This window comes from Amblyraja radiata, chromosome 32, assembly GCF_010909765.2.
Source record: "Amblyraja radiata isolate CabotCenter1 chromosome 32, sAmbRad1.1.pri, whole genome shotgun sequence".
NCBI lineage: Eukaryota > Metazoa > Chordata > Chondrichthyes > Rajiformes > Rajidae > Amblyraja > Amblyraja radiata.
Genome location: NC_045987.1, coordinates 22,847,991 through 22,866,470, shown reverse-complemented (window position 1 = coordinate 22,866,470; position 18,480 = coordinate 22,847,991). Strand labels below are relative to the sequence as shown.

Below are 18,480 nucleotides of genomic sequence, written 5' to 3'. Positions count from 1 at the left end.
GTTAAGGAAGGAAGGAAACAAGCCATTTACCCAAAGGAAGCATTTTAGTGTAGTCCAGCCAGAACCATTTCATGTAATGTTTAGGGTAAGCTAGAGGCTAAAAGGCTTACAAATACAGCTGATGTATCTGGCTTAACTATCTAATTACCTTGACCATTCTGCAATAGTTTCAATCAGGTCACCAGCCAGTCCATCTTGGACCCAGCTTTTCCCTTAAAACAATGCATAACCTGCCTTTCTGGTATTACTGGCAAAGGAAGTGTGAAGTATTATTACCCCTGCTTACACTGACAGGCAAGTGAAACCAGGCTTTGTGATATATGTGCTCAACATTATATTTGCTTTTGGATAACTTGTCACGGCAAAAAGAGCAAAACTGTGTGTTTAGCTGCTGATATATCCTACTTAACATGATATTAGATTAAAATTTATTATTTTATGAACTGGGCAGCTAAGGATATCAAGAAGTTTGTATATGGCAGTAATACTAGATTGTTGATACCAGTGGGTCAAAGAGTGCCTAACAAGTCCGATTTTGAGTGGTGAATGAGCTGTTGTGGATCACACAAGTGGAAATGAGTGCAACATTACTAAACAAGAGGCACTGCAAAATAAAGAGCTACACCTACATGTAAATACTTAAGACTACTTTGAATATGACTAGTCAAATATCATAAACCTGTATTAAATGAGCAAATTTATGAATGCAAAATGTGATTTGCTATTGGGCATTTTCCCAACATCACTGACGCATGCAACTCCTCTAAACCAGCAATTCATGTGTGATTAATTAGAATATTTCATTTATACTGTGTGCACTTTAGCTCATTACTCTAAGTAAAATTTGTTAAGTATTTACATTTAGATAATTAAAATCTGGTTACACCCTTAAGAAACATGTATGCTCTTCAGGCAAAAGCTTTTGTGACTACTTACAGTAAATTACCAATTTAAATTACATCACTGCCTGCCTCAATATAGTCTCATTGATGCCACATTTTGTACCAGGGGAGACTGCTGTAAATCAGACAGCACTTGCCCTTTAAGGAGCTAGTTTTCCAACATCATTTCTTCTAACACTCTCTCAGATTTAAAAAGAAATAAATCATCAACCAGTGTCACAGAGTTACTTCTGTGCAGAGTGACAGACTCAAAAGACAATGGAGGAAAGAAATTGGGATTGTTAGCGGCCATTTTATGAGTGCCAGGGTGTCCTAAGAATTCCAAAATATCATCCTCAATACACAGGCCTAATGGTGGGGCAATAGGCACCTGATGCCACTGTTGACAGCATAAATGACTATTCAATGTAAATACACATCAAAGGCCAACCATGGCATTAACCAGGATTCAACGTTACTCCAGCATTTTGTGTCTACCCTCTCTTAACCTTTCTTGAAATTATGTTGAGACAGGAAAAACATTCGACCATTTCTACATAAAAATATTATTTTTATATATATCTCTGGATTTTAGTGTCATGGGCTAAGCCAGTACTTATAGCCCATCTCTAACTGCCCCTGAACCAAGTGGTCTGTGGAGCCATTTCACAGAGCTGTTAAGGGTCAACTGCATTGCAATGGTATGGAGTCATGTAAAGGCCAGGCCAAATAAGGGTGGGAGATTTAATTCCCTAAACAACATTGGCAAATCAGATGCATTTTTACAACAATCATATCAATTCGGTCATTAAGGCTAATCATATTTTTATCATGGATTTAAGTATGAATTTAAGCTTTCTAACTGTGTTGGGATTCAACATTTTATTTATCCTAAATATATTAAAAACAATAGTCTAGGACTTTTCCTACCCTTATCAAAGACGTGTAGGTTAGTTGTTGCTTGATTCCGATCAGTTATTTTCACAATTCGACATATGCCCTCCACCATTGGAGCACTGGTAGTCAGTGTCAAATGTTGAAGGACTTCTTGCCAATCGTAAGGCATTTGTACAAACCAAATGTCCCAAAATGCTTTCCTGCATTCTTCAGGTTCTTGAACCAATCTGCACACCCCCAAGTCACCAATTGAACACCCTTGCACTATCTAGGACTGGTTTTCTCATTGTGTTTTGCACAAATCTCTCATTTATTTCAGACGTTTTTGCACTGTATTGTAGATGTTACATATAATTTATGTAGAATTTGTTTTCTGTGTCGCCCAAATCTATGTACCTGTGATGCTGCGGCAAGCAAGACTTTCATTGTACCTATGCCTCTCCATTCTTGTGCATATGACAATAAACTCAACTTGAGGTAAGAGTAAAGGGCCTGTCCCACTGAGGCGATTTTTTCCAGCGACTGTCATAGTCGTAGCAGGTTGCCAAAAAAGCAGCGACTGGACCCCCCCCCCCCACGACAATGTCTACGACAAGCTACAACAACCTACCACCTAATCGACGTCAAGCTACGGCAAGCTACCGACAACCGACGACGCATTAGGACATCCACCTACGGTCACGCCTATCACCACGCAGGCGACAACCTACGACAACCAAAATCAACCTACGTTCACCCGCGACAAGCTATGACAAGCAACGACCCTGTCAGCGACCACTGAAGTAAATTGAGTCGCCGGTTGACGTAGGTAGTCGCCAGTGGAATTTACCGACGTCAGCACCCGTCAACAATCAGTCACCTGGCGACAACCTGCGTCATCCTGGCGACAACCTACGGTAGCACCTACGACAGAAAAAGACAAGCTACGTCAAGCCCACAGTCGGCGAAGAGTTTTGAACATTTCAAAAACCAGCGGCGACCAGAAAAAACATTACAACTCTTTAGGCGACTTGAGGAGACTACTCACGACCATACAGGCATCACCGCACGACCATGTAGTGACAGCCTAGTCGCCTGTAGTTGCCAAAAAAATTGCCTAAGTGGGACAGGGGCTTAAAAGTATGTGTCAACATATAAGGATGGGGGTGTGAAGGAAGCGATTGGTACAGGAGTCTGATAGCAATGGGGAAGAAGTTGTTCTTATGTCTGAATGTACAATCTTTCTTCTATATCTTCTCCCAGAAGGTATATGAGAGCAAGGGGAATGGCTAAGGTGACAGGCGTCCTTTATGGTACTTAAAGCCTTCCTGATGCAATGCACTGAGAAGATGGACTGGATGGAAGGAAGTGACAAATCTGTGATGGACTGTGCTGTGTTCACCATTCTCTGCAGCTTCAGGCAGTCAAGAGCAGAGCATTTGCCTTACAGGCTGAGACTGTCTGCACAAATGAGGATTACTGAGAAAAATATATTTAATTTTCAGTGTGCAAGGCCACCATATGGCACGAGAAGGTGATGTTTAAGCTTCTGGTGAACATATTGCTGCTGGAAAAGGAGGCTCAGTGGCAGTCAAATGTGTGACACTAAAAAACATTTCCAGTATCCAATGAACCATCCACAATTAGTCTGTGAATAAAGAGGGAAAGAATTGAGAGAAGACAGGCAGGCACAGAAAATGCTGGAGTAACTCAGCAGGTCAGGCAGCATTTCTGGAAAAAAGGGATAGGTGTCGTTTCGGGTCAAGACTCTTCTTCAGAGTAAGAGTCAGGGAAAGGGAAACAAGAGATATAGATGGCATATAGAATTGAGCATGTGTGTGTGCGCATTTCTTTGGTTTTGGAATGTAACAATGGGCCATACCTAAAACATCAATTGACAACAGACAACAACAATAACAGACAACAGGTGCAGGAGTAGGTCATTCAGCCCTTCGAGCCAGCACCACGATTCAATGTGATCATGGCTGATCATCCCCAATCAGTACCCCGTTCTTGCCTTCTCCCCATATCCCCTGAATCTGCTATCTTTAAGAGCCCTATCTAGCTCTCTTGAAAGTGAATAAAAGTATGATTGAAAAAAGTATGTTTTCATTTCATCTGCAGTCCTTGCCAATGGTTCTCAAAATTAACTGCTCTAATGAAATGGTCATCGATAGTTATTGTTCATCAGCTTTATAGATGTCACCATTACAGAAGACTACATGCCTGCAATTGATGAACGTTTTTCAGCCCGACGTACACAGTCAGAAATGGAGGTTAGAGGCATCAGCAACAAAAAAAGAGTAAATTGCTCTCATGAATAAAAACAATGTTCATGAATAAAATAGTACATGCAGTTTAAATAAACATACAGTCAAGTATTTCATATGAGGACCCTGTATCATGGAGCCTTCATTCGTCTTCATTTTTGCTTCCCCCAAGTCCAAATATAATTGGCTAGAAATACTTCGGAGGTCAGTGGCGCTAAATGCACTGTATAGTTACAGCGGCGCATTGTACTTTACCTCCAGAATTTATTCATTTACAACTGACAAATTTCAAAACATTCCAATCTAGTTATTGAGCCCAGCTAAATAAGCGCAGGTACAACACATTACCACACAAAAATTCATCAAATTTTAACTGCCGGAATTTGGTGCCCATGATTAATTTTGTGAACATCGAAACATAGGTTGTTACCTAATAACAGGCAGCAATTTTCTGCCACTCTAGTACCGCTACACAATTTGAACTGAGGGAGGTGTATAGGTGGAGGTGTACAATCTCATGGTTGATTTTTTAAAGAGTCTTTCATGGTTGTTGCTTGATTCCATTTTAGAAAAAATTATATTAAGGCGTTAGCGTCGATGAAAAGGGGGAACATTTCTGCTGAATATTTCATGCCATATTCCCATTTGAAAATATAGCTAACAATTTATTTAATGGTAGAATCCCGCAGATATGTAAAGGATCCTAAATTATGCACCTTGACAAATGTCACCCACTATATCTGTCCCCAATGAATTATGGTTCTTGGTTCCAACCAAAGTGCTTGAAGTCAACCTGGATGATGATATTGAATTGCTGCCTTGATAGTAACATAGAAAATAGGTGTAGGAGGACATTCGGCCCTTCGAGATGATCATGGCTAATCATCCTAAATCAGTACCCCGTTCCTGCTTTCTCCCCAATCCCTTGATTCCGTTATCCCTATCTAACTCTCTCTCGAAAACATCCATTGAATTGGCCTCCACTGCCTTCTGTTACAGAGAATTCCACAGATTTACATCTCTGGGTGAAAAGGTTTTTCCTCATCTCAGTCCTAAATGGCCTACCCTTTATTCTTAAACTGTGACCACTGGTTCTGAACCCAACATTCCAACATCAATAATTTTTTTTCCTGCATCTAGCCTGTTCAATCCCTTAATAATTGTATATGTTTCTATAAGAACCCCTCTCCTCCTAAATTCCAGTGAATATAAGCCCAGTTGATGCATTCTTTAATCTTATGTTAGTCCCGCCATCCCGGGAATTAACCTGGAGAACCTACGCTGCACTCCCACAATAGCAAAAATGTCCTTCCTCAAATTAGTAGACCAAAACTGCATACAATACTCCAGGTGTGGTCTCACCAGGGTCCTGTACAACTGCAGTAGGGCCTCTTGCTCCTATACTCAAATACTCTCGCTATGAAGGCCAACATGCCATTTGCTTTCTTCACTGCCAGCTGTACCTGCATGCTTACTTTCAGTAACATCTCAATTGTTACAATGAGGCAAGTTGTAAAAGCATCAACATTTCTGAATGAGTAGGATATGCTCAACTGAAACCATTAATGCGACACCACGCAATACATGGGTTACATGTACCAAATAGAAGTAGGATTTGCCGATCAGTCTAATACAAGTTGAAGCACGTGGCTATATATCTTCAAAAAGTACTTTTCACAAGGTGAAAAGCATACTAGAAAAGATTGAATGGGTTACAGTTGCATAAATTTGCAGGAACTAGCTAAAAAAAAACAAAGAGCATGCAATGAGACAAGATCAATTGCATGTGAGATGCCAATGATAAATTTGTAATCCTTGATGCTAATGCCAAAAATAGTACCAAAGGATCCGCAAAAAATATGAATGATACTGTTATAATTATGTCTTGCACAGATCGATTTTATAAATATCCACACCAAAAGTGGGGACCCTTTAATGCAAAATAGACATAACCTTAAACATCATGTAACAGATAACTGTTTAATTCGAGTAAAAACATTTACATGGCGACAAAGAGAAAATGATGGTGCATTAATTGTTAGCAGAGTTTGTTTTAAATTGATGCCCGAATGTATTGGTTTTGTAATGATGACCATTTCTTGCAACATGTACTGAAATAGATGCAGTAACCTGAAGCAATGACAGACTGAGATCAGTACCAATGATTTTTTCATTACATGACATTTAGGGAAAGGAGTTTTTCAGATTAAAAATATCCTTTAAGATGGCAATTATAAAAATGTACGTTAATGGGTCCAATGAAGCCCTCCGGCTTCTATTCCAGTTAAATCTTCACACTTCCTATGGTTGCTAGGTAACATTTCATTTACGGTGGCACGTGAAGTTTACACAACCAAGCAGGTTGATGAGAACTGTAATAAGGTTTACTTTAATGAAATACTCTGAGTGGGCTGCTGCACCCACCACAGGGCTCTAAGGATCGAAGTTCAAAGGATATAAAATATGAGACAAAGTTGGCAAAAATTTAAAAACGGATAGTAAGAAATTCCATAGATATTCTGAAAATAAGAATTATCAAAGTGTGCGTTGGTCCTTGAGAAAGTGAGTTTGTGGAATTGATAATAAAAATAGCGATGAATCTACATTTTGTACTGGTCTTCATTATAGAGGAAACAAGTAGCATCCTTGTAAAGCTGTAAATCGGGAATTGGAGGGCAGAGAGAAATTCAAGACAAAACAATCACCAGGGAGGTGGCTTTAGGATGGCATGCTCTAGACTCCTGAAGGACTTAATCTAAAAGCCTTAAAAGAAGTAGATGAGATAGTTAAAGCACTGGGTATTTTTTCTTCAAAATTCCCTAGAATCGGGGAATATTCTTTTAAAGTAGCATTATTCAAAAATAGACAGGAACACAAGACAATAAACTACAGACTAGATGCCTTAGTAGTTGAAGCAGGGAAAACGCGGCTCTCATTAATGATGCGGCAGCAAAGTACTTGAACAATTCAGGCTAATCAGGCAAAGTAAAAATAGTTGTGTGACAGAGAAATCATATTCGATCAGTTTATTGGTGTTCTTTGAAGTATTAATGTTTTGTGGATAAAAGAAAGGATGAATTTACTAATATTTCTGAATTTGTTGCTGGCACCATGATGGACAGGAAAGAAAGTTATAAAAAAAGACAAAGGTGTATAGGGGAATAAGTAGGTTGTGAATGGGCAGAGATCTGTGCATGATTTGTGAAAGGTTAATATACAGACCATGCAAGTAACGGAATGGTTTCTTTAATTGTAAGGGGCATTAAATACATCAGTTACCTGATGCCCTGGTAAGACCACATCTGGAGAAGTGGATACAGTATTGATCTCCATATTTCAGTAAGTTTGTAAATCTGTTGGACGCACATATCAAAGTCCGTGCACAGATGTTATTGCAAGAATTTCTCCAGAAAATGACTAGGTTTGTGGAGTAGTAGCTTATATTCTTACCTTCAGTATGTTTTATACAATACATTCATTTCAATGTAGGTGGATTAGAATTATACCTGGAAGGAGCAGGTTAATTTATGAGAAAAGGTGGGATAAGATAGGTTGACATTTAGTAGAATTTTAATTAAAAGGATGTTTCTTGAACTACAAGTCGCTGCTTTACATAAGGGGTTACCCATTTACAGTAGAGATGAGGCAAATACTTTTGTTTCTGAAGGTGATGAATCATTAGATCGCTCGTCCTCAAAGGATGGGCGAAGCAGTGTCTTTGAATATTTGAAGGCAGAGATAAATAGATTTTCAATAAGATAAGGGGTGAAAGGTGTCTGGGATGGGTAGGTTACAAATTAAGAGGAACAGTGATTTTACTGAGCAGCCAAGTGGCCTACTCCTGTATTTAATTCATGTGTTGGCATGGTATCAGATTTGATCTTGTATGGGGAAGTTAGAAAAACATATTTTCAGTTGGATTTCCTGCCAATACTGACAACCATATTCCAGGCTTCGACTAACTGTGGTGTAAACATAAAGTATAAATTGAAACATTAATCTGTTAGATTACTTTGTTGGGAAGGGCTTTCAAATGTAAAAACAAATCCTTTTGTTCTAGATTGACATAGTTTAATCATTAAATACAGATGCAGATAACTATTTAGCCCATCTTCACTCATGTATATAAAATTTCAAACAATTGTAAATTGTTGATTTGTTCTACTCTAGTGATGATGCCAATACCAACAGCTCTGAGACCAGACTGGGCAACTCAACACTGATCACAAGGGGATAGAGTGATAGAGTCAGTCAAAGAGGCAAAGAAACAGGCCCTTCAGCCCAAAGTGCCCAAGCCAATCAGGATGCCCCATCTACACTAGTCCCATCTGCCTGCATTTGGCACATATCCCTCTAAACCTTTCTATCCATGTACCTGTCCAATGGGTTTTAAATGTTGCTATAGTATCTGCTCAACCATCTCCTCTGGCAGCTCATCCCATATACCCACCTGTGTGTACTACTGTGTGAAAAGGTTGCCCTATTATATCTTTCCCCCCTCACCTTAAACCTATGTCTCTTGGTTCTCGATTCCCCTATTCTGGGTAAAACACTCAGTGCATTTACCTTCATGATATTATATATCTCAATAAGATCACCCCTCATCCTCTCTAAAGGAATAAACTCTTAGCCTGCCCGAACTCTCCCTATAGCTCAGGCCCTCAGGTCCTGGCAACATCCTCGTAAATCTTCTCTGCGCTCTTTCCAGCTTAACAACATCCTGCCTCTAACAGGGTGACCAAAACTGAACACAATACTCCAAATGCAGAATCACTAACGTCTTGTACAACTGTAACATCCCGATATAGTCCAAGCTGCACCTTTATCCTCAAATTTTCCATGTTCCACCAGTCTAATGATCAAGTGATTCAATTCCACCTACCAGGCATAAGCTACAATGCTATAGCTTGATTTTCACCAACTTAAAACATTCCAAAGCAAATTAAAAGTCAATGAAATATTTTGAAGTAATATCACTGTCACAGGTTAGAAAAGCCGTTTGCTCATTTTGATACAAGCTCCCATAAGTACTTCTTATCCTTAAGATTTCCTCCATTCAAGTAATAAGGTGTTATAAGCCCAGCAAATGGAACCTGAGAGACTGTTGCTTTCTTTTTATCCTATCTTTCCTTTCTTTAGGATTCTAATTATGTCGGCATATTCAACAGCCTGTAGATGGGGAAATAATCACAATCAGAAACAAAGCAAAGAGGCCTTTGAAAATGCTGAATATAACACCCAAAAAATTGTTTTTAAGGAGAAAAGGAAAGCATGATATAAATCCCAAATTCTAATTAAATAAATATACTACCTAGCAGTGGCCATGTCAGAACAAAGATTAGCATCACTGAAGAGTGAATGAATTCTTCAAACTAGTTTTTCTCTTTTTTCCCCCCTAGAAGTCGTCATCTGCCATTTCAGCTCAAAAATCAGATGCGGTCATTTAGTGAGATTAATCATACACAAGTGTCAGCTTAATTCAGCCACGGTTCTCCTGCCTTGCGGTCAGAAGATAATCAAGACTAATAGTGCAGTAGTGTCCTGCATTGTTGGAGGTGACATCTTTGACTCAGATGTCTAAGTGAGGCTCTGTCTGCCTATTTGGATTCATGTAACAGATCTCCCGAACAATATTTATCCTTTTACCAATATCACAAAAATAATTTGATTGCTTATTTATTTAATTGACGTTTACAGCATTTTCCATGGCATAGGCCACTGAATGTGCCCACATAATAGGAATTACAACTCTTTATGAGTGTATTATGGTCGGATAGTCGGCGATTAAACCATCTCCCCCACCTGGTTTGCCAGGTGAGGAGGGGGCTATGGACCCCCAGCAGGACCAAAAACAAGGCCTGTCAAAGGGCGGATGAGCTTCTAGTGAGCCAACGGCCATCCACACTTCAGTAGAAGTTGCGCTCACTGTCGTACATTGCATTGTAAGGAATGATGATAAAGCACACACACCAAAATCTTATACTTCCAGCGGCAGACGTCCGTAGGAACTGGGGGACAGAGATGTGTGGTGCGTTCGTCACCATTCCTGTTGGAAACCGGCACCAATGCGTCGCTAATGTTTTCAACGATGATGAATGGATGAATTACATGGTTGTACATTATTTTGGGATACTATGATTCTAAATATTCAATATCATCTTATTTTTTTCCAAGGAGATATTTAGAACGCAAGTTCAGCTGTCTGCTCAACACTGACCTATTATGACCAGTTTCCAGGTTTAATTTGTGGCCAGGGCAACATTAACCATTTTAAATTTACCATTAACCTCAGCATCTAGATTAACCAGAGCTAGTGAACAATATCAGAAATCATTTGGTTTTTGAAAGAATTTGGTCAAACACTCTGTCATAGAACACAGTTGCCTTGGACTTAGCCTTATCATCCACTATTATTGCATATAGACATGCTGACGTAGTCCAACAAAAGCCCCTCACCTGTATCCACCTATCACCTCTCAGATAGACACAAAATGCTAGAGTAACTCAGCAGATCAGGCAGCATCTCTAGATAGATGGAATGGGTGATGTTTCGGAGAAGGGTCTCGAGCTAAAACGTCACCCATTTCTTCTATCCGGAGATGCTGCCTGTCCCGCTGAATTACTCCAGCTATTTTTTTCTATCTTCGGTGTAAACAAGCATATGCAGTTCCATCCTGCACATATCACCAGTCAGGCTTTGTCCCATCCCCACCTCTCTTTTCCAGCTTTCTTCTCCCGACTATAATAAGGCTGAAGAAGGGTCCCGATCTAAAACGTTGCCAGTCCATTCCCTGCACCGATGCTGCCTGAGCAGCCAAGTTCCTCCAGCACTCTGCGTTATGCTAACATTGCCATTGCTCTCTACAAACCTCTGATTTCCAAAGCCTCATTGGAAAATAATGCAAACAAAGGCATGGCTTTTTTTCTATGAAGCAGTGCAACCTATTTGTAGAGATAAGAATAGCCTTTTTTCCTGCAGCCAGGAATCAAAGTTTCTCACTCCTTCTCTTTGCTTGTTTTACTTGCACTTCCAAATTTACAATAGTTGATACATATTTGCATACAGTTGTGTACACACGAGGTGCTGGGGCAAAATCTGCAGAAACAATGGTTTGATTTCTTTGTTCAGAAGTTGGCAGGAAAAAAACTGCAGCTGGAGACAATTGTTCCAGGAAAGCACTGTTCCAGTTTGTACAAATTCAAAATCAGTTGGTGATAATTAAACTGTACAGCTCTTTATGGATTTCAGCTGCATTCAGAGCGGGTCCATTTCTCACTATATAATATAATGAAGATATTATCAAAGCAAAGCCGCAGAGAATGTGCACAATAAACCCTTTCTGTCACATTATCACATACTTCAGTGCAATGGTTAAAACTAATTTTATTAATGTTCCTACCTGTTCATATTTTTCAAGCTCTGTGTGGTAGATTTGTCTGATCTGGGACAATTTGGCTCTGTAATCTGAGTGTTCTGCAGTATTATCTGATCCTGATCCCCCCGATGCTGCTGCCGCCGCCGCCGCCGCTGCTGCTCCTCCACCTTTCTCTGGCCCCGAAACCCCTTCTGCCAGCAACATGTTGTCAAGTCTCATTAGCTGGGGGTCTGGTGGTTCTTCCTCTTGCGCACCTCTGATGCTCAAACCTGTCGAAAGAAAACGGGCGACATTCAGAATTCATGCAAAAAACGGTAACTTAAGGACACCAACTAGCATCCAACTAAATTATTTTGAAATCAGCAGTGAAGCAAGTGCTCATCGATCTATTACACATCAGCCTCAAAGGACATCAACTGTGGAATCACAGAATCATAGGAGTAGTGACATGTGTCAGGCAAAGATGTGTGGCTGTGCTTATTTTACACTCAAGAGGTGTGGAATAAATCTTATATGACAACAGCATTGAACCCAACAAAGATTTAGAAATGCAAACACCACAATTGTGTAGATTCAAGCAACTGCAGTATGGCTACACTAACCAACTAAATGAAAGTTTGCTGAGGAAGAAAATAACCTAAGATAGACATAAAATGCTGGAGTAACTCAGCGGGACAGGCAGCATCTCTGGAAAGAAGGAATGGGTGACGCTTTGGGTCAAGACCCTTCTTCAGACTGAGTTACTCCAAAATGTATCGACCAGAAGTATCACGCATTCCTGCTCTCCAGAGAAGCTGCCTGTCCCGCTGAGTTACTCCAGCATTTTGTGTCTATCTTTGGTTTAAAGCAGCATCTGCAGTTCCTTCTTACACAAGAAAATAACCTACTCAGGGGCAAGCAAGTTGAAACCATGGCATTAAAATACAGGCTGTAATGAAGTACTTGGGAAAAAATCCATCTGTGGTCATTACCGCTGAATGCATTTGAGAAGTGGGTGCCTGTTCTACTTACAGTTGGTTACTCAATTGCAATATCTCCACTGGTGGTCAATATTCTCGCATGCTTTGGCACTAACACCAAGGATGAATCTCTCTCCCATTGTGATATATTTACAGCTACATTTTACTGTGGTAGTAGACAACTAATAGACTTCAATTCCTGTACAAATGTTGTTTTAGTCTGGATACATAGCAACACATTGATAACATGTTCTTTATTCCTTCATCAGTGGAGTTTAACAAACAGCTTAACGTTCCTTAGCGTTAATATTACCAACGATCTGTGGTGTTTTAACCGCATTGACGTGACAGCCAAGGAGGCACATCATGCCTCTAGAACGAGAGTAAGGAAAATCAACATGTTTCCAATGACTCTTAGCAAACTTGTGCAAATTCACCACATAAAGCATACTGTCAGGTTGCATTACAGCTTGGTTTGCCAAAGCTCTGCCCAAGACCGCAAGAAATTGCAGAGTTGTGGATGCAGTCCACCACACGGACCAGATTTCTCTCCATTAACTCCATCTACACTTCACATAGCCTCGGAAAAACAGCCAAGATAATCAAAGACTTGTCCCACCCCAGTCATTCCTTCTTCTCCCTGCTCCCGTCCGGAAGACTTTCCGATTCAACTTGACTCCATTGCGGATGTTGGACACTGCCCATAGAACAGATGCACTACAACGCAAAGAACTAAATCCTGCACTCTGTATCTTCCCCTTTGCACTCGAGTTGACTTGATTGTAATTTTATGTACAGTATTATCTGATGTTTTCTAGCATGCAAAACAAAGCCTTTCACGTGACAGTAATAAACCTAAACCTAAGGTGGTACTAGGATAGGCAAACAAATTTAATCTGGTATTATCACCTCAAAACTGAAGAGCAAAACATGAAATACAACCAAAGTTATATTGTGAGATAAACAAAAACAGTTTAAAACACAGCCTTCACATGGATACTAAACAATGCAAATACCAACATTTATGGAAATGTCATAAGCCAATGACACAAAGCTCTTAAATTTGAAAGGTTCTGATATGTATTTAAGATTATGAGAAGTATGGACAAGATATATAGGGGCGATAGCATGAAAGGGGTATCAAAACAAAAGGCCTAGGTTTCAGATGAGAGGAAGGAGTTTCAAAGAGGTTCTGAGGGGTAAGTTCTTTCTACACAGAGTGCTTAATATGATGCCAAAATACGGCGACTGTATTTGTGAGTTGTGCAATAGAATTCTGCCAGAGGAGATAGTGGAATTTGGCACAATTACAATGTTTAAAAGGCATTTAGACGTCATGTAAATGGCCACGGCATTGAAGGAGGCAAGTTAATGCAGGCAAATGGGATCAATGTAAATCAGCAACGAGGTTGGCAGGGACATGGTGGTCCGAATGGCCTGTTTATGTGCGATATGACTCAAATGACTTATTTAATTAAATAGGTGAGGCAGCATCTATGGAGAGAAGGAATAGGCGACGTTTCGGGTCGAGACGTCGCCCGAAACGTCGCCTATTCCAAGACCCGAAACGTCGCCTATTCCTTCTCTCCATAGATGCTGCCCCACCCGCTGATTTTCTCCAGCATTTTTGCCTGCCTTCAATTTTTCCAGCATCTGCAGTTCTTTCTTAACCAATTCATTAAATATGTGTGCACTTATTTAAATGCACGTGACATCAAATCTCTCTTTATCCTGCTGTGCAAAATATAATGTAGCCATTGTTAATCTACTGTTGAAGTTCAAATTGCACACCTATTTTAATATGCCTGTACACTGGCCAAAATAGAAATCCTGAAACATTGTTTAACAGTGCATTTGCTTTTCTAATGGTACCGGGTTTTGCTCATCTCTCAGCATATCCTAATTAACAGTCTTTCAATATGCAGCACACCTGCCCTTTTGGATAATGGGAATGTGCATCTGCACAGAACACTGCATTCAAAGGCCAATAAATAAATTACAGGTCAAAAATATTACAAAGCATTCTCCAAAGAAACTCACTTCCTTCTCCATTCGAAACACATGTGAAAGACACCCAAATCCCATCAAACTGCATGATTACAAAGGCATTCACTCTGAATAATCTGATTGCAATTCAAGAGATTTTCAACAGCTCATTAACAACGCATTAATACATGGAAAGCTTTTAATTTATATTAAAAAAAGATTAGAACTGACCAAAGATATATTGTTCCGTGGAACCCGAAACAAACATTTTTTTTGCATAGACAATTTAGATTCAATCTCAGACTTAATGGCATATTACAGCAGGGAAACTAATAAACATGTGAAATTGGATTTTCTTGCCTTCAAAATACTTTTTTTGTGGGTAATTCCAGAGATCAAATTTACACAACAAAACTCCTGTTTTTTTTGGCTATGTTTCAGTTTGGCTAAGGAAGTCCTAGAAAAGGAATCTGAGCTTCACTGCCAGATGTGCTGAAGGGCCACGCAGTAAATATTTACCCACATTCTTCATTCAGATATTTATTTGAGTTGCCGCACATCTCCAAAACTTCAAGTTCATATCTCTTATCATCAATTATGGCAAAAAGCTTTTTAGCTTTAAAGTTTCATTCCTTAATTCCCTCCCCTCACCTCCCCATCCTTTCCTTGGCATTCATCCAAATTTATAGTCATCTGCATATGAGCAATCCTGCAGCATTTCATTTCAGCAGATTCTTACAAATGCAAGTCAAAAAAGGATTTTTTTCATGTACAGGACAATGTTCGATCTTATTTGGAGTTAATCGCAGGATAACTTTCCCCTCTCCACCCCCTTCCATCCTTTGCAGCAATTTTTTCTTGGGAAACCTTCCAGTCTATTTTAAACTGCACTTTTGATCTAAAAATCTGTGCTCAGCTACATACTGCAAATTCTTTGCTACATTTTAAATATTTTTTAGTGCACAGTTGGATGGATGATGAGATTACAAATCTACAGATGAAATCATATTCCAAAGTAAACGGTTCCTTCTACCCTAAAATAAATACATGAGGTGCTGGAGTAACTCAGTAGGTCAGGCAGCTTCCCTGGAGAACAAGGATAAGTGATGTTTCTGGTCGGGGCCCTTATTCAGGCTGATCTATGTTCTCCAGGGATGCTGCTTGACCTGCTGAGTTATTCCAGCACTTTGTGTCTGTTTTTGTAAATCAGCATCTGCAGTTCCTTATTTTTACATTCCTTCTACCCTACCTTCTGTCTAAAGTCAGTATTATGCATTGGTCATGAATATTGGGTAATCAAATATTACTCAATCGTAATATATGAGAATATCATTAAAGTCCCTTACCCATTTGACCAATGGTTATTGGAAATTAATTATCTTTTTTTTTTAATACTTTATTTCCTTGTAAATACTTATTAGAATAAAAAGTTTTTTTTTCCAGCACCTAATTATCTTCTTCTGAATAAGAGTGTGTTTTAGGAACAATACATTCTATGCAAATCTGATCTGAATAGCTTTGAAAAGCCCAGGTGCTGCCTTCCTGTCCAAACCATTGATGGAACAGATGTGCATTGACAGCACTGTTAGCTGAACATACACTGTGTGAGTCTGAGAGCTAATGTCACTTTCACTCTTGCATAAAGCATTGGTGTGGTATGTGCACGCTTCTCATGTCAGGTTTATTAAGTATAACACATTCTGAAGCACTATGCATTCCACTTTCCGGGCTAACCCAGTTGTCACTTTCACTTGTCTTGTTCTGTATGGAGGAAAAATGCAACACTGGGAATTTACAAGACTTTTCTGTTAAATGGCCATAAATCACAGGTTTCATTCAAACCGAATAATCACTGGCCATAAAGAGCTACTTGTCTCTTACCATATATTACAGTCAAGTTCCTGTGAGCAATAATGCATCCATTCATAGAAAAGAAAAACAGAGCTAGACATTAAGAATTGACATCTAATTCTGTTATAGGGGACAATGTGTAGAGTGTGGATGACATTTTTATCATACATGTCTATTTCCATTTGGAAAATAAACAGAATAAAAATGATTACCCAACTGCCCAAACTCCAGCTTCCAAGAGACGTCCTCCGAGGTCTCCAGATGCCAGTTTTATAATGTTTCATTAAATGTGTAGGCTCGAAAGCAGAGACGAGTTCTGGCCTTGTGGAATAAACAAAGAAAATAAACCTGAAATAACTATGGATTAACCTCTTATGAATTCTAAAATAAATTACATGCAATTTGATGAATATGAAATGTATGTTGTGGGTGGGAGGGGCCGTTGTGTTTTTTTCATCTTGTGTATTTCATTTATCTCTTTTATGTTCCAAGGCAGGGTGGAGAGAGGCAGCAGAAATGCTCATTTTAAATCAGCCGTAACTGGCTGCTGTGTGCAAAAATCGGAATTAAATCGTTCATTATTCTAAAACATTGTGCTGTCCAAATTACTGGAGGATGAGGGCTTGCAATATGGACATGGGATGTTTCTACAAAAACAATGAAAGGAAAAAACACTCTGAAAAATATCATTTGTAAGGGTTTTTTGTAACAATTTGTTTCCATCATGTATACATATGTTTCCTTTTGGCACAACTCCTTCCACAGTCAACAGACATAAAGTATAGCCTTTATGACTGAACTTCCTTTTAATATGAGTTTTACAGAACACTCTAATTAATTTCTACTTCAGAGCCTCGTGATCCAGGTTCTGCCAATCCAGTAAGTTGCCAACAAATATTTCAGTATATACAACGCAACAGTAAAAGTCATGTAAGAAACCTACGAGAGACATAATAAATCCGCCAGTTACCTCATTCTTTTCACAAAACCATCTTAAATAGAATAGTACAGACTCTCCTGGTAGCTATAACGTTGCACCAGGGGATAACAGAATAACAGGATCAGGTCATTGTGTTCCCACACTCTGGTCCAAAACCTTCAGATGCAAGTTTATTGGATTCTAATCTGAAGCCTGTTTACTTTTACTCAGAGTTGTAAAACACCAAATGCTCTAAAATAAAAAAAGGTGATGAATAAATATTTTATTACACAGTAATAATCATCAACATTTGTAGTACATGAAGCTGCCTCCAACTGTTTAAGAAAGACCTAGAGAGCATTCACTTTTGTCCGCTGCCATTTGCTCATTTCACTTCCAACAATTCAAGGCCATGGAAACTATTGGCCAGAAATTTAATTGCATAATAATTTCTGCTTTTGACAATATGCGAATGAAAAATCAATGTTCTTGTTGGAGTAATATTCAGTAATGACTACTGCTGGGTCACTCATGTCAAGGAAGAAATTTGGCCAAGCATGAAACGCCTTAGTACCCTGACGGCTTCTACAAAGAGGTGCAGGAGGTGCCATCGTTATAATTACACCTGATCACATACATCCTACGCACTACCAAGGCCAAGATCCAGACTCTCATCTACTTCCTGATCAACCAAGATCCTCAACGGAGGCCTCAATCCACCACCACCATCGATCTCTGCCCAATCCTTGGCATGAACTCCTTCCCTTTAGTCCCCAAATGATTTCGAATCAAAGGTCATCAAGCTGGAATATTACACCTATTTCTCCCTCCATATATGCTGCCCGATCTGAAGAATATTTCAAAAATGTCTGTAGTATTTCAGACTCTTTCAACCTTACAATGCACTGACTGATGTTGTAAAAGCAAACACACACTTACTTTGCACAAACCAAGTTTCTACTAATAGCAATGATATAAATGATCAATTGATCTGAATTGGTGTGGCTGTGCCAGTGGAAACTAATGGCACAGTGGCGCAGGGGTAGAGTTGCTGCCTTACAGCGCCAGAGACCCAGATTCGATCCTGACTGGGTTCTGTCTGCACGGAGTTTATACATTTTCCCCGTGACCTGCGTGGGTTTGCTCCGGGATCTCCAGTGACCTCCCATATTCCAAAGACGTACAGGTTTATAGGATAATTGTCCTGGTATAATTGTAAATTGACCCTCGGGTGTAGGATAGTGTTATGCCCCTGACCCACTTAGGAAACCTGAACGGAAACCTCTGGAGACTTTGCGCCCCACCCAAGGTTTCCGTGCGGTTCCCGGAGGTTTTTGGTCAGTCTCCCTACCTGCTTCCACT

The 18,480-nt window shown here is 39.6% G+C and overlaps 1 protein-coding gene across 4 annotated transcripts in view; it reads right to left on the bottom strand.

Moving 5' to 3' along the window:
* pbx3 (PBX homeobox 3) overlaps positions 1 to 18,480 on the bottom strand; it is a 178,403-nt gene that overhangs the window by 40,664 nt on the left and 119,259 nt on the right. For all 4 annotated transcript variants that reach the window (XR_004416626.1, XM_033048721.1, XM_033048720.1 and 1 more), the window contains exon 3: positions 11,428 to 11,672. Coding sequence is in view for 3 of the 4 variants with exons in the window: in XM_033048721.1 (XP_032904612.1) it covers positions 11,428 to 11,672 (245 nt within the window). In the remaining variant the exon portion in view is untranslated. The remainder of the gene's footprint in view (positions 1 to 11,427; positions 11,673 to 18,480) is intronic.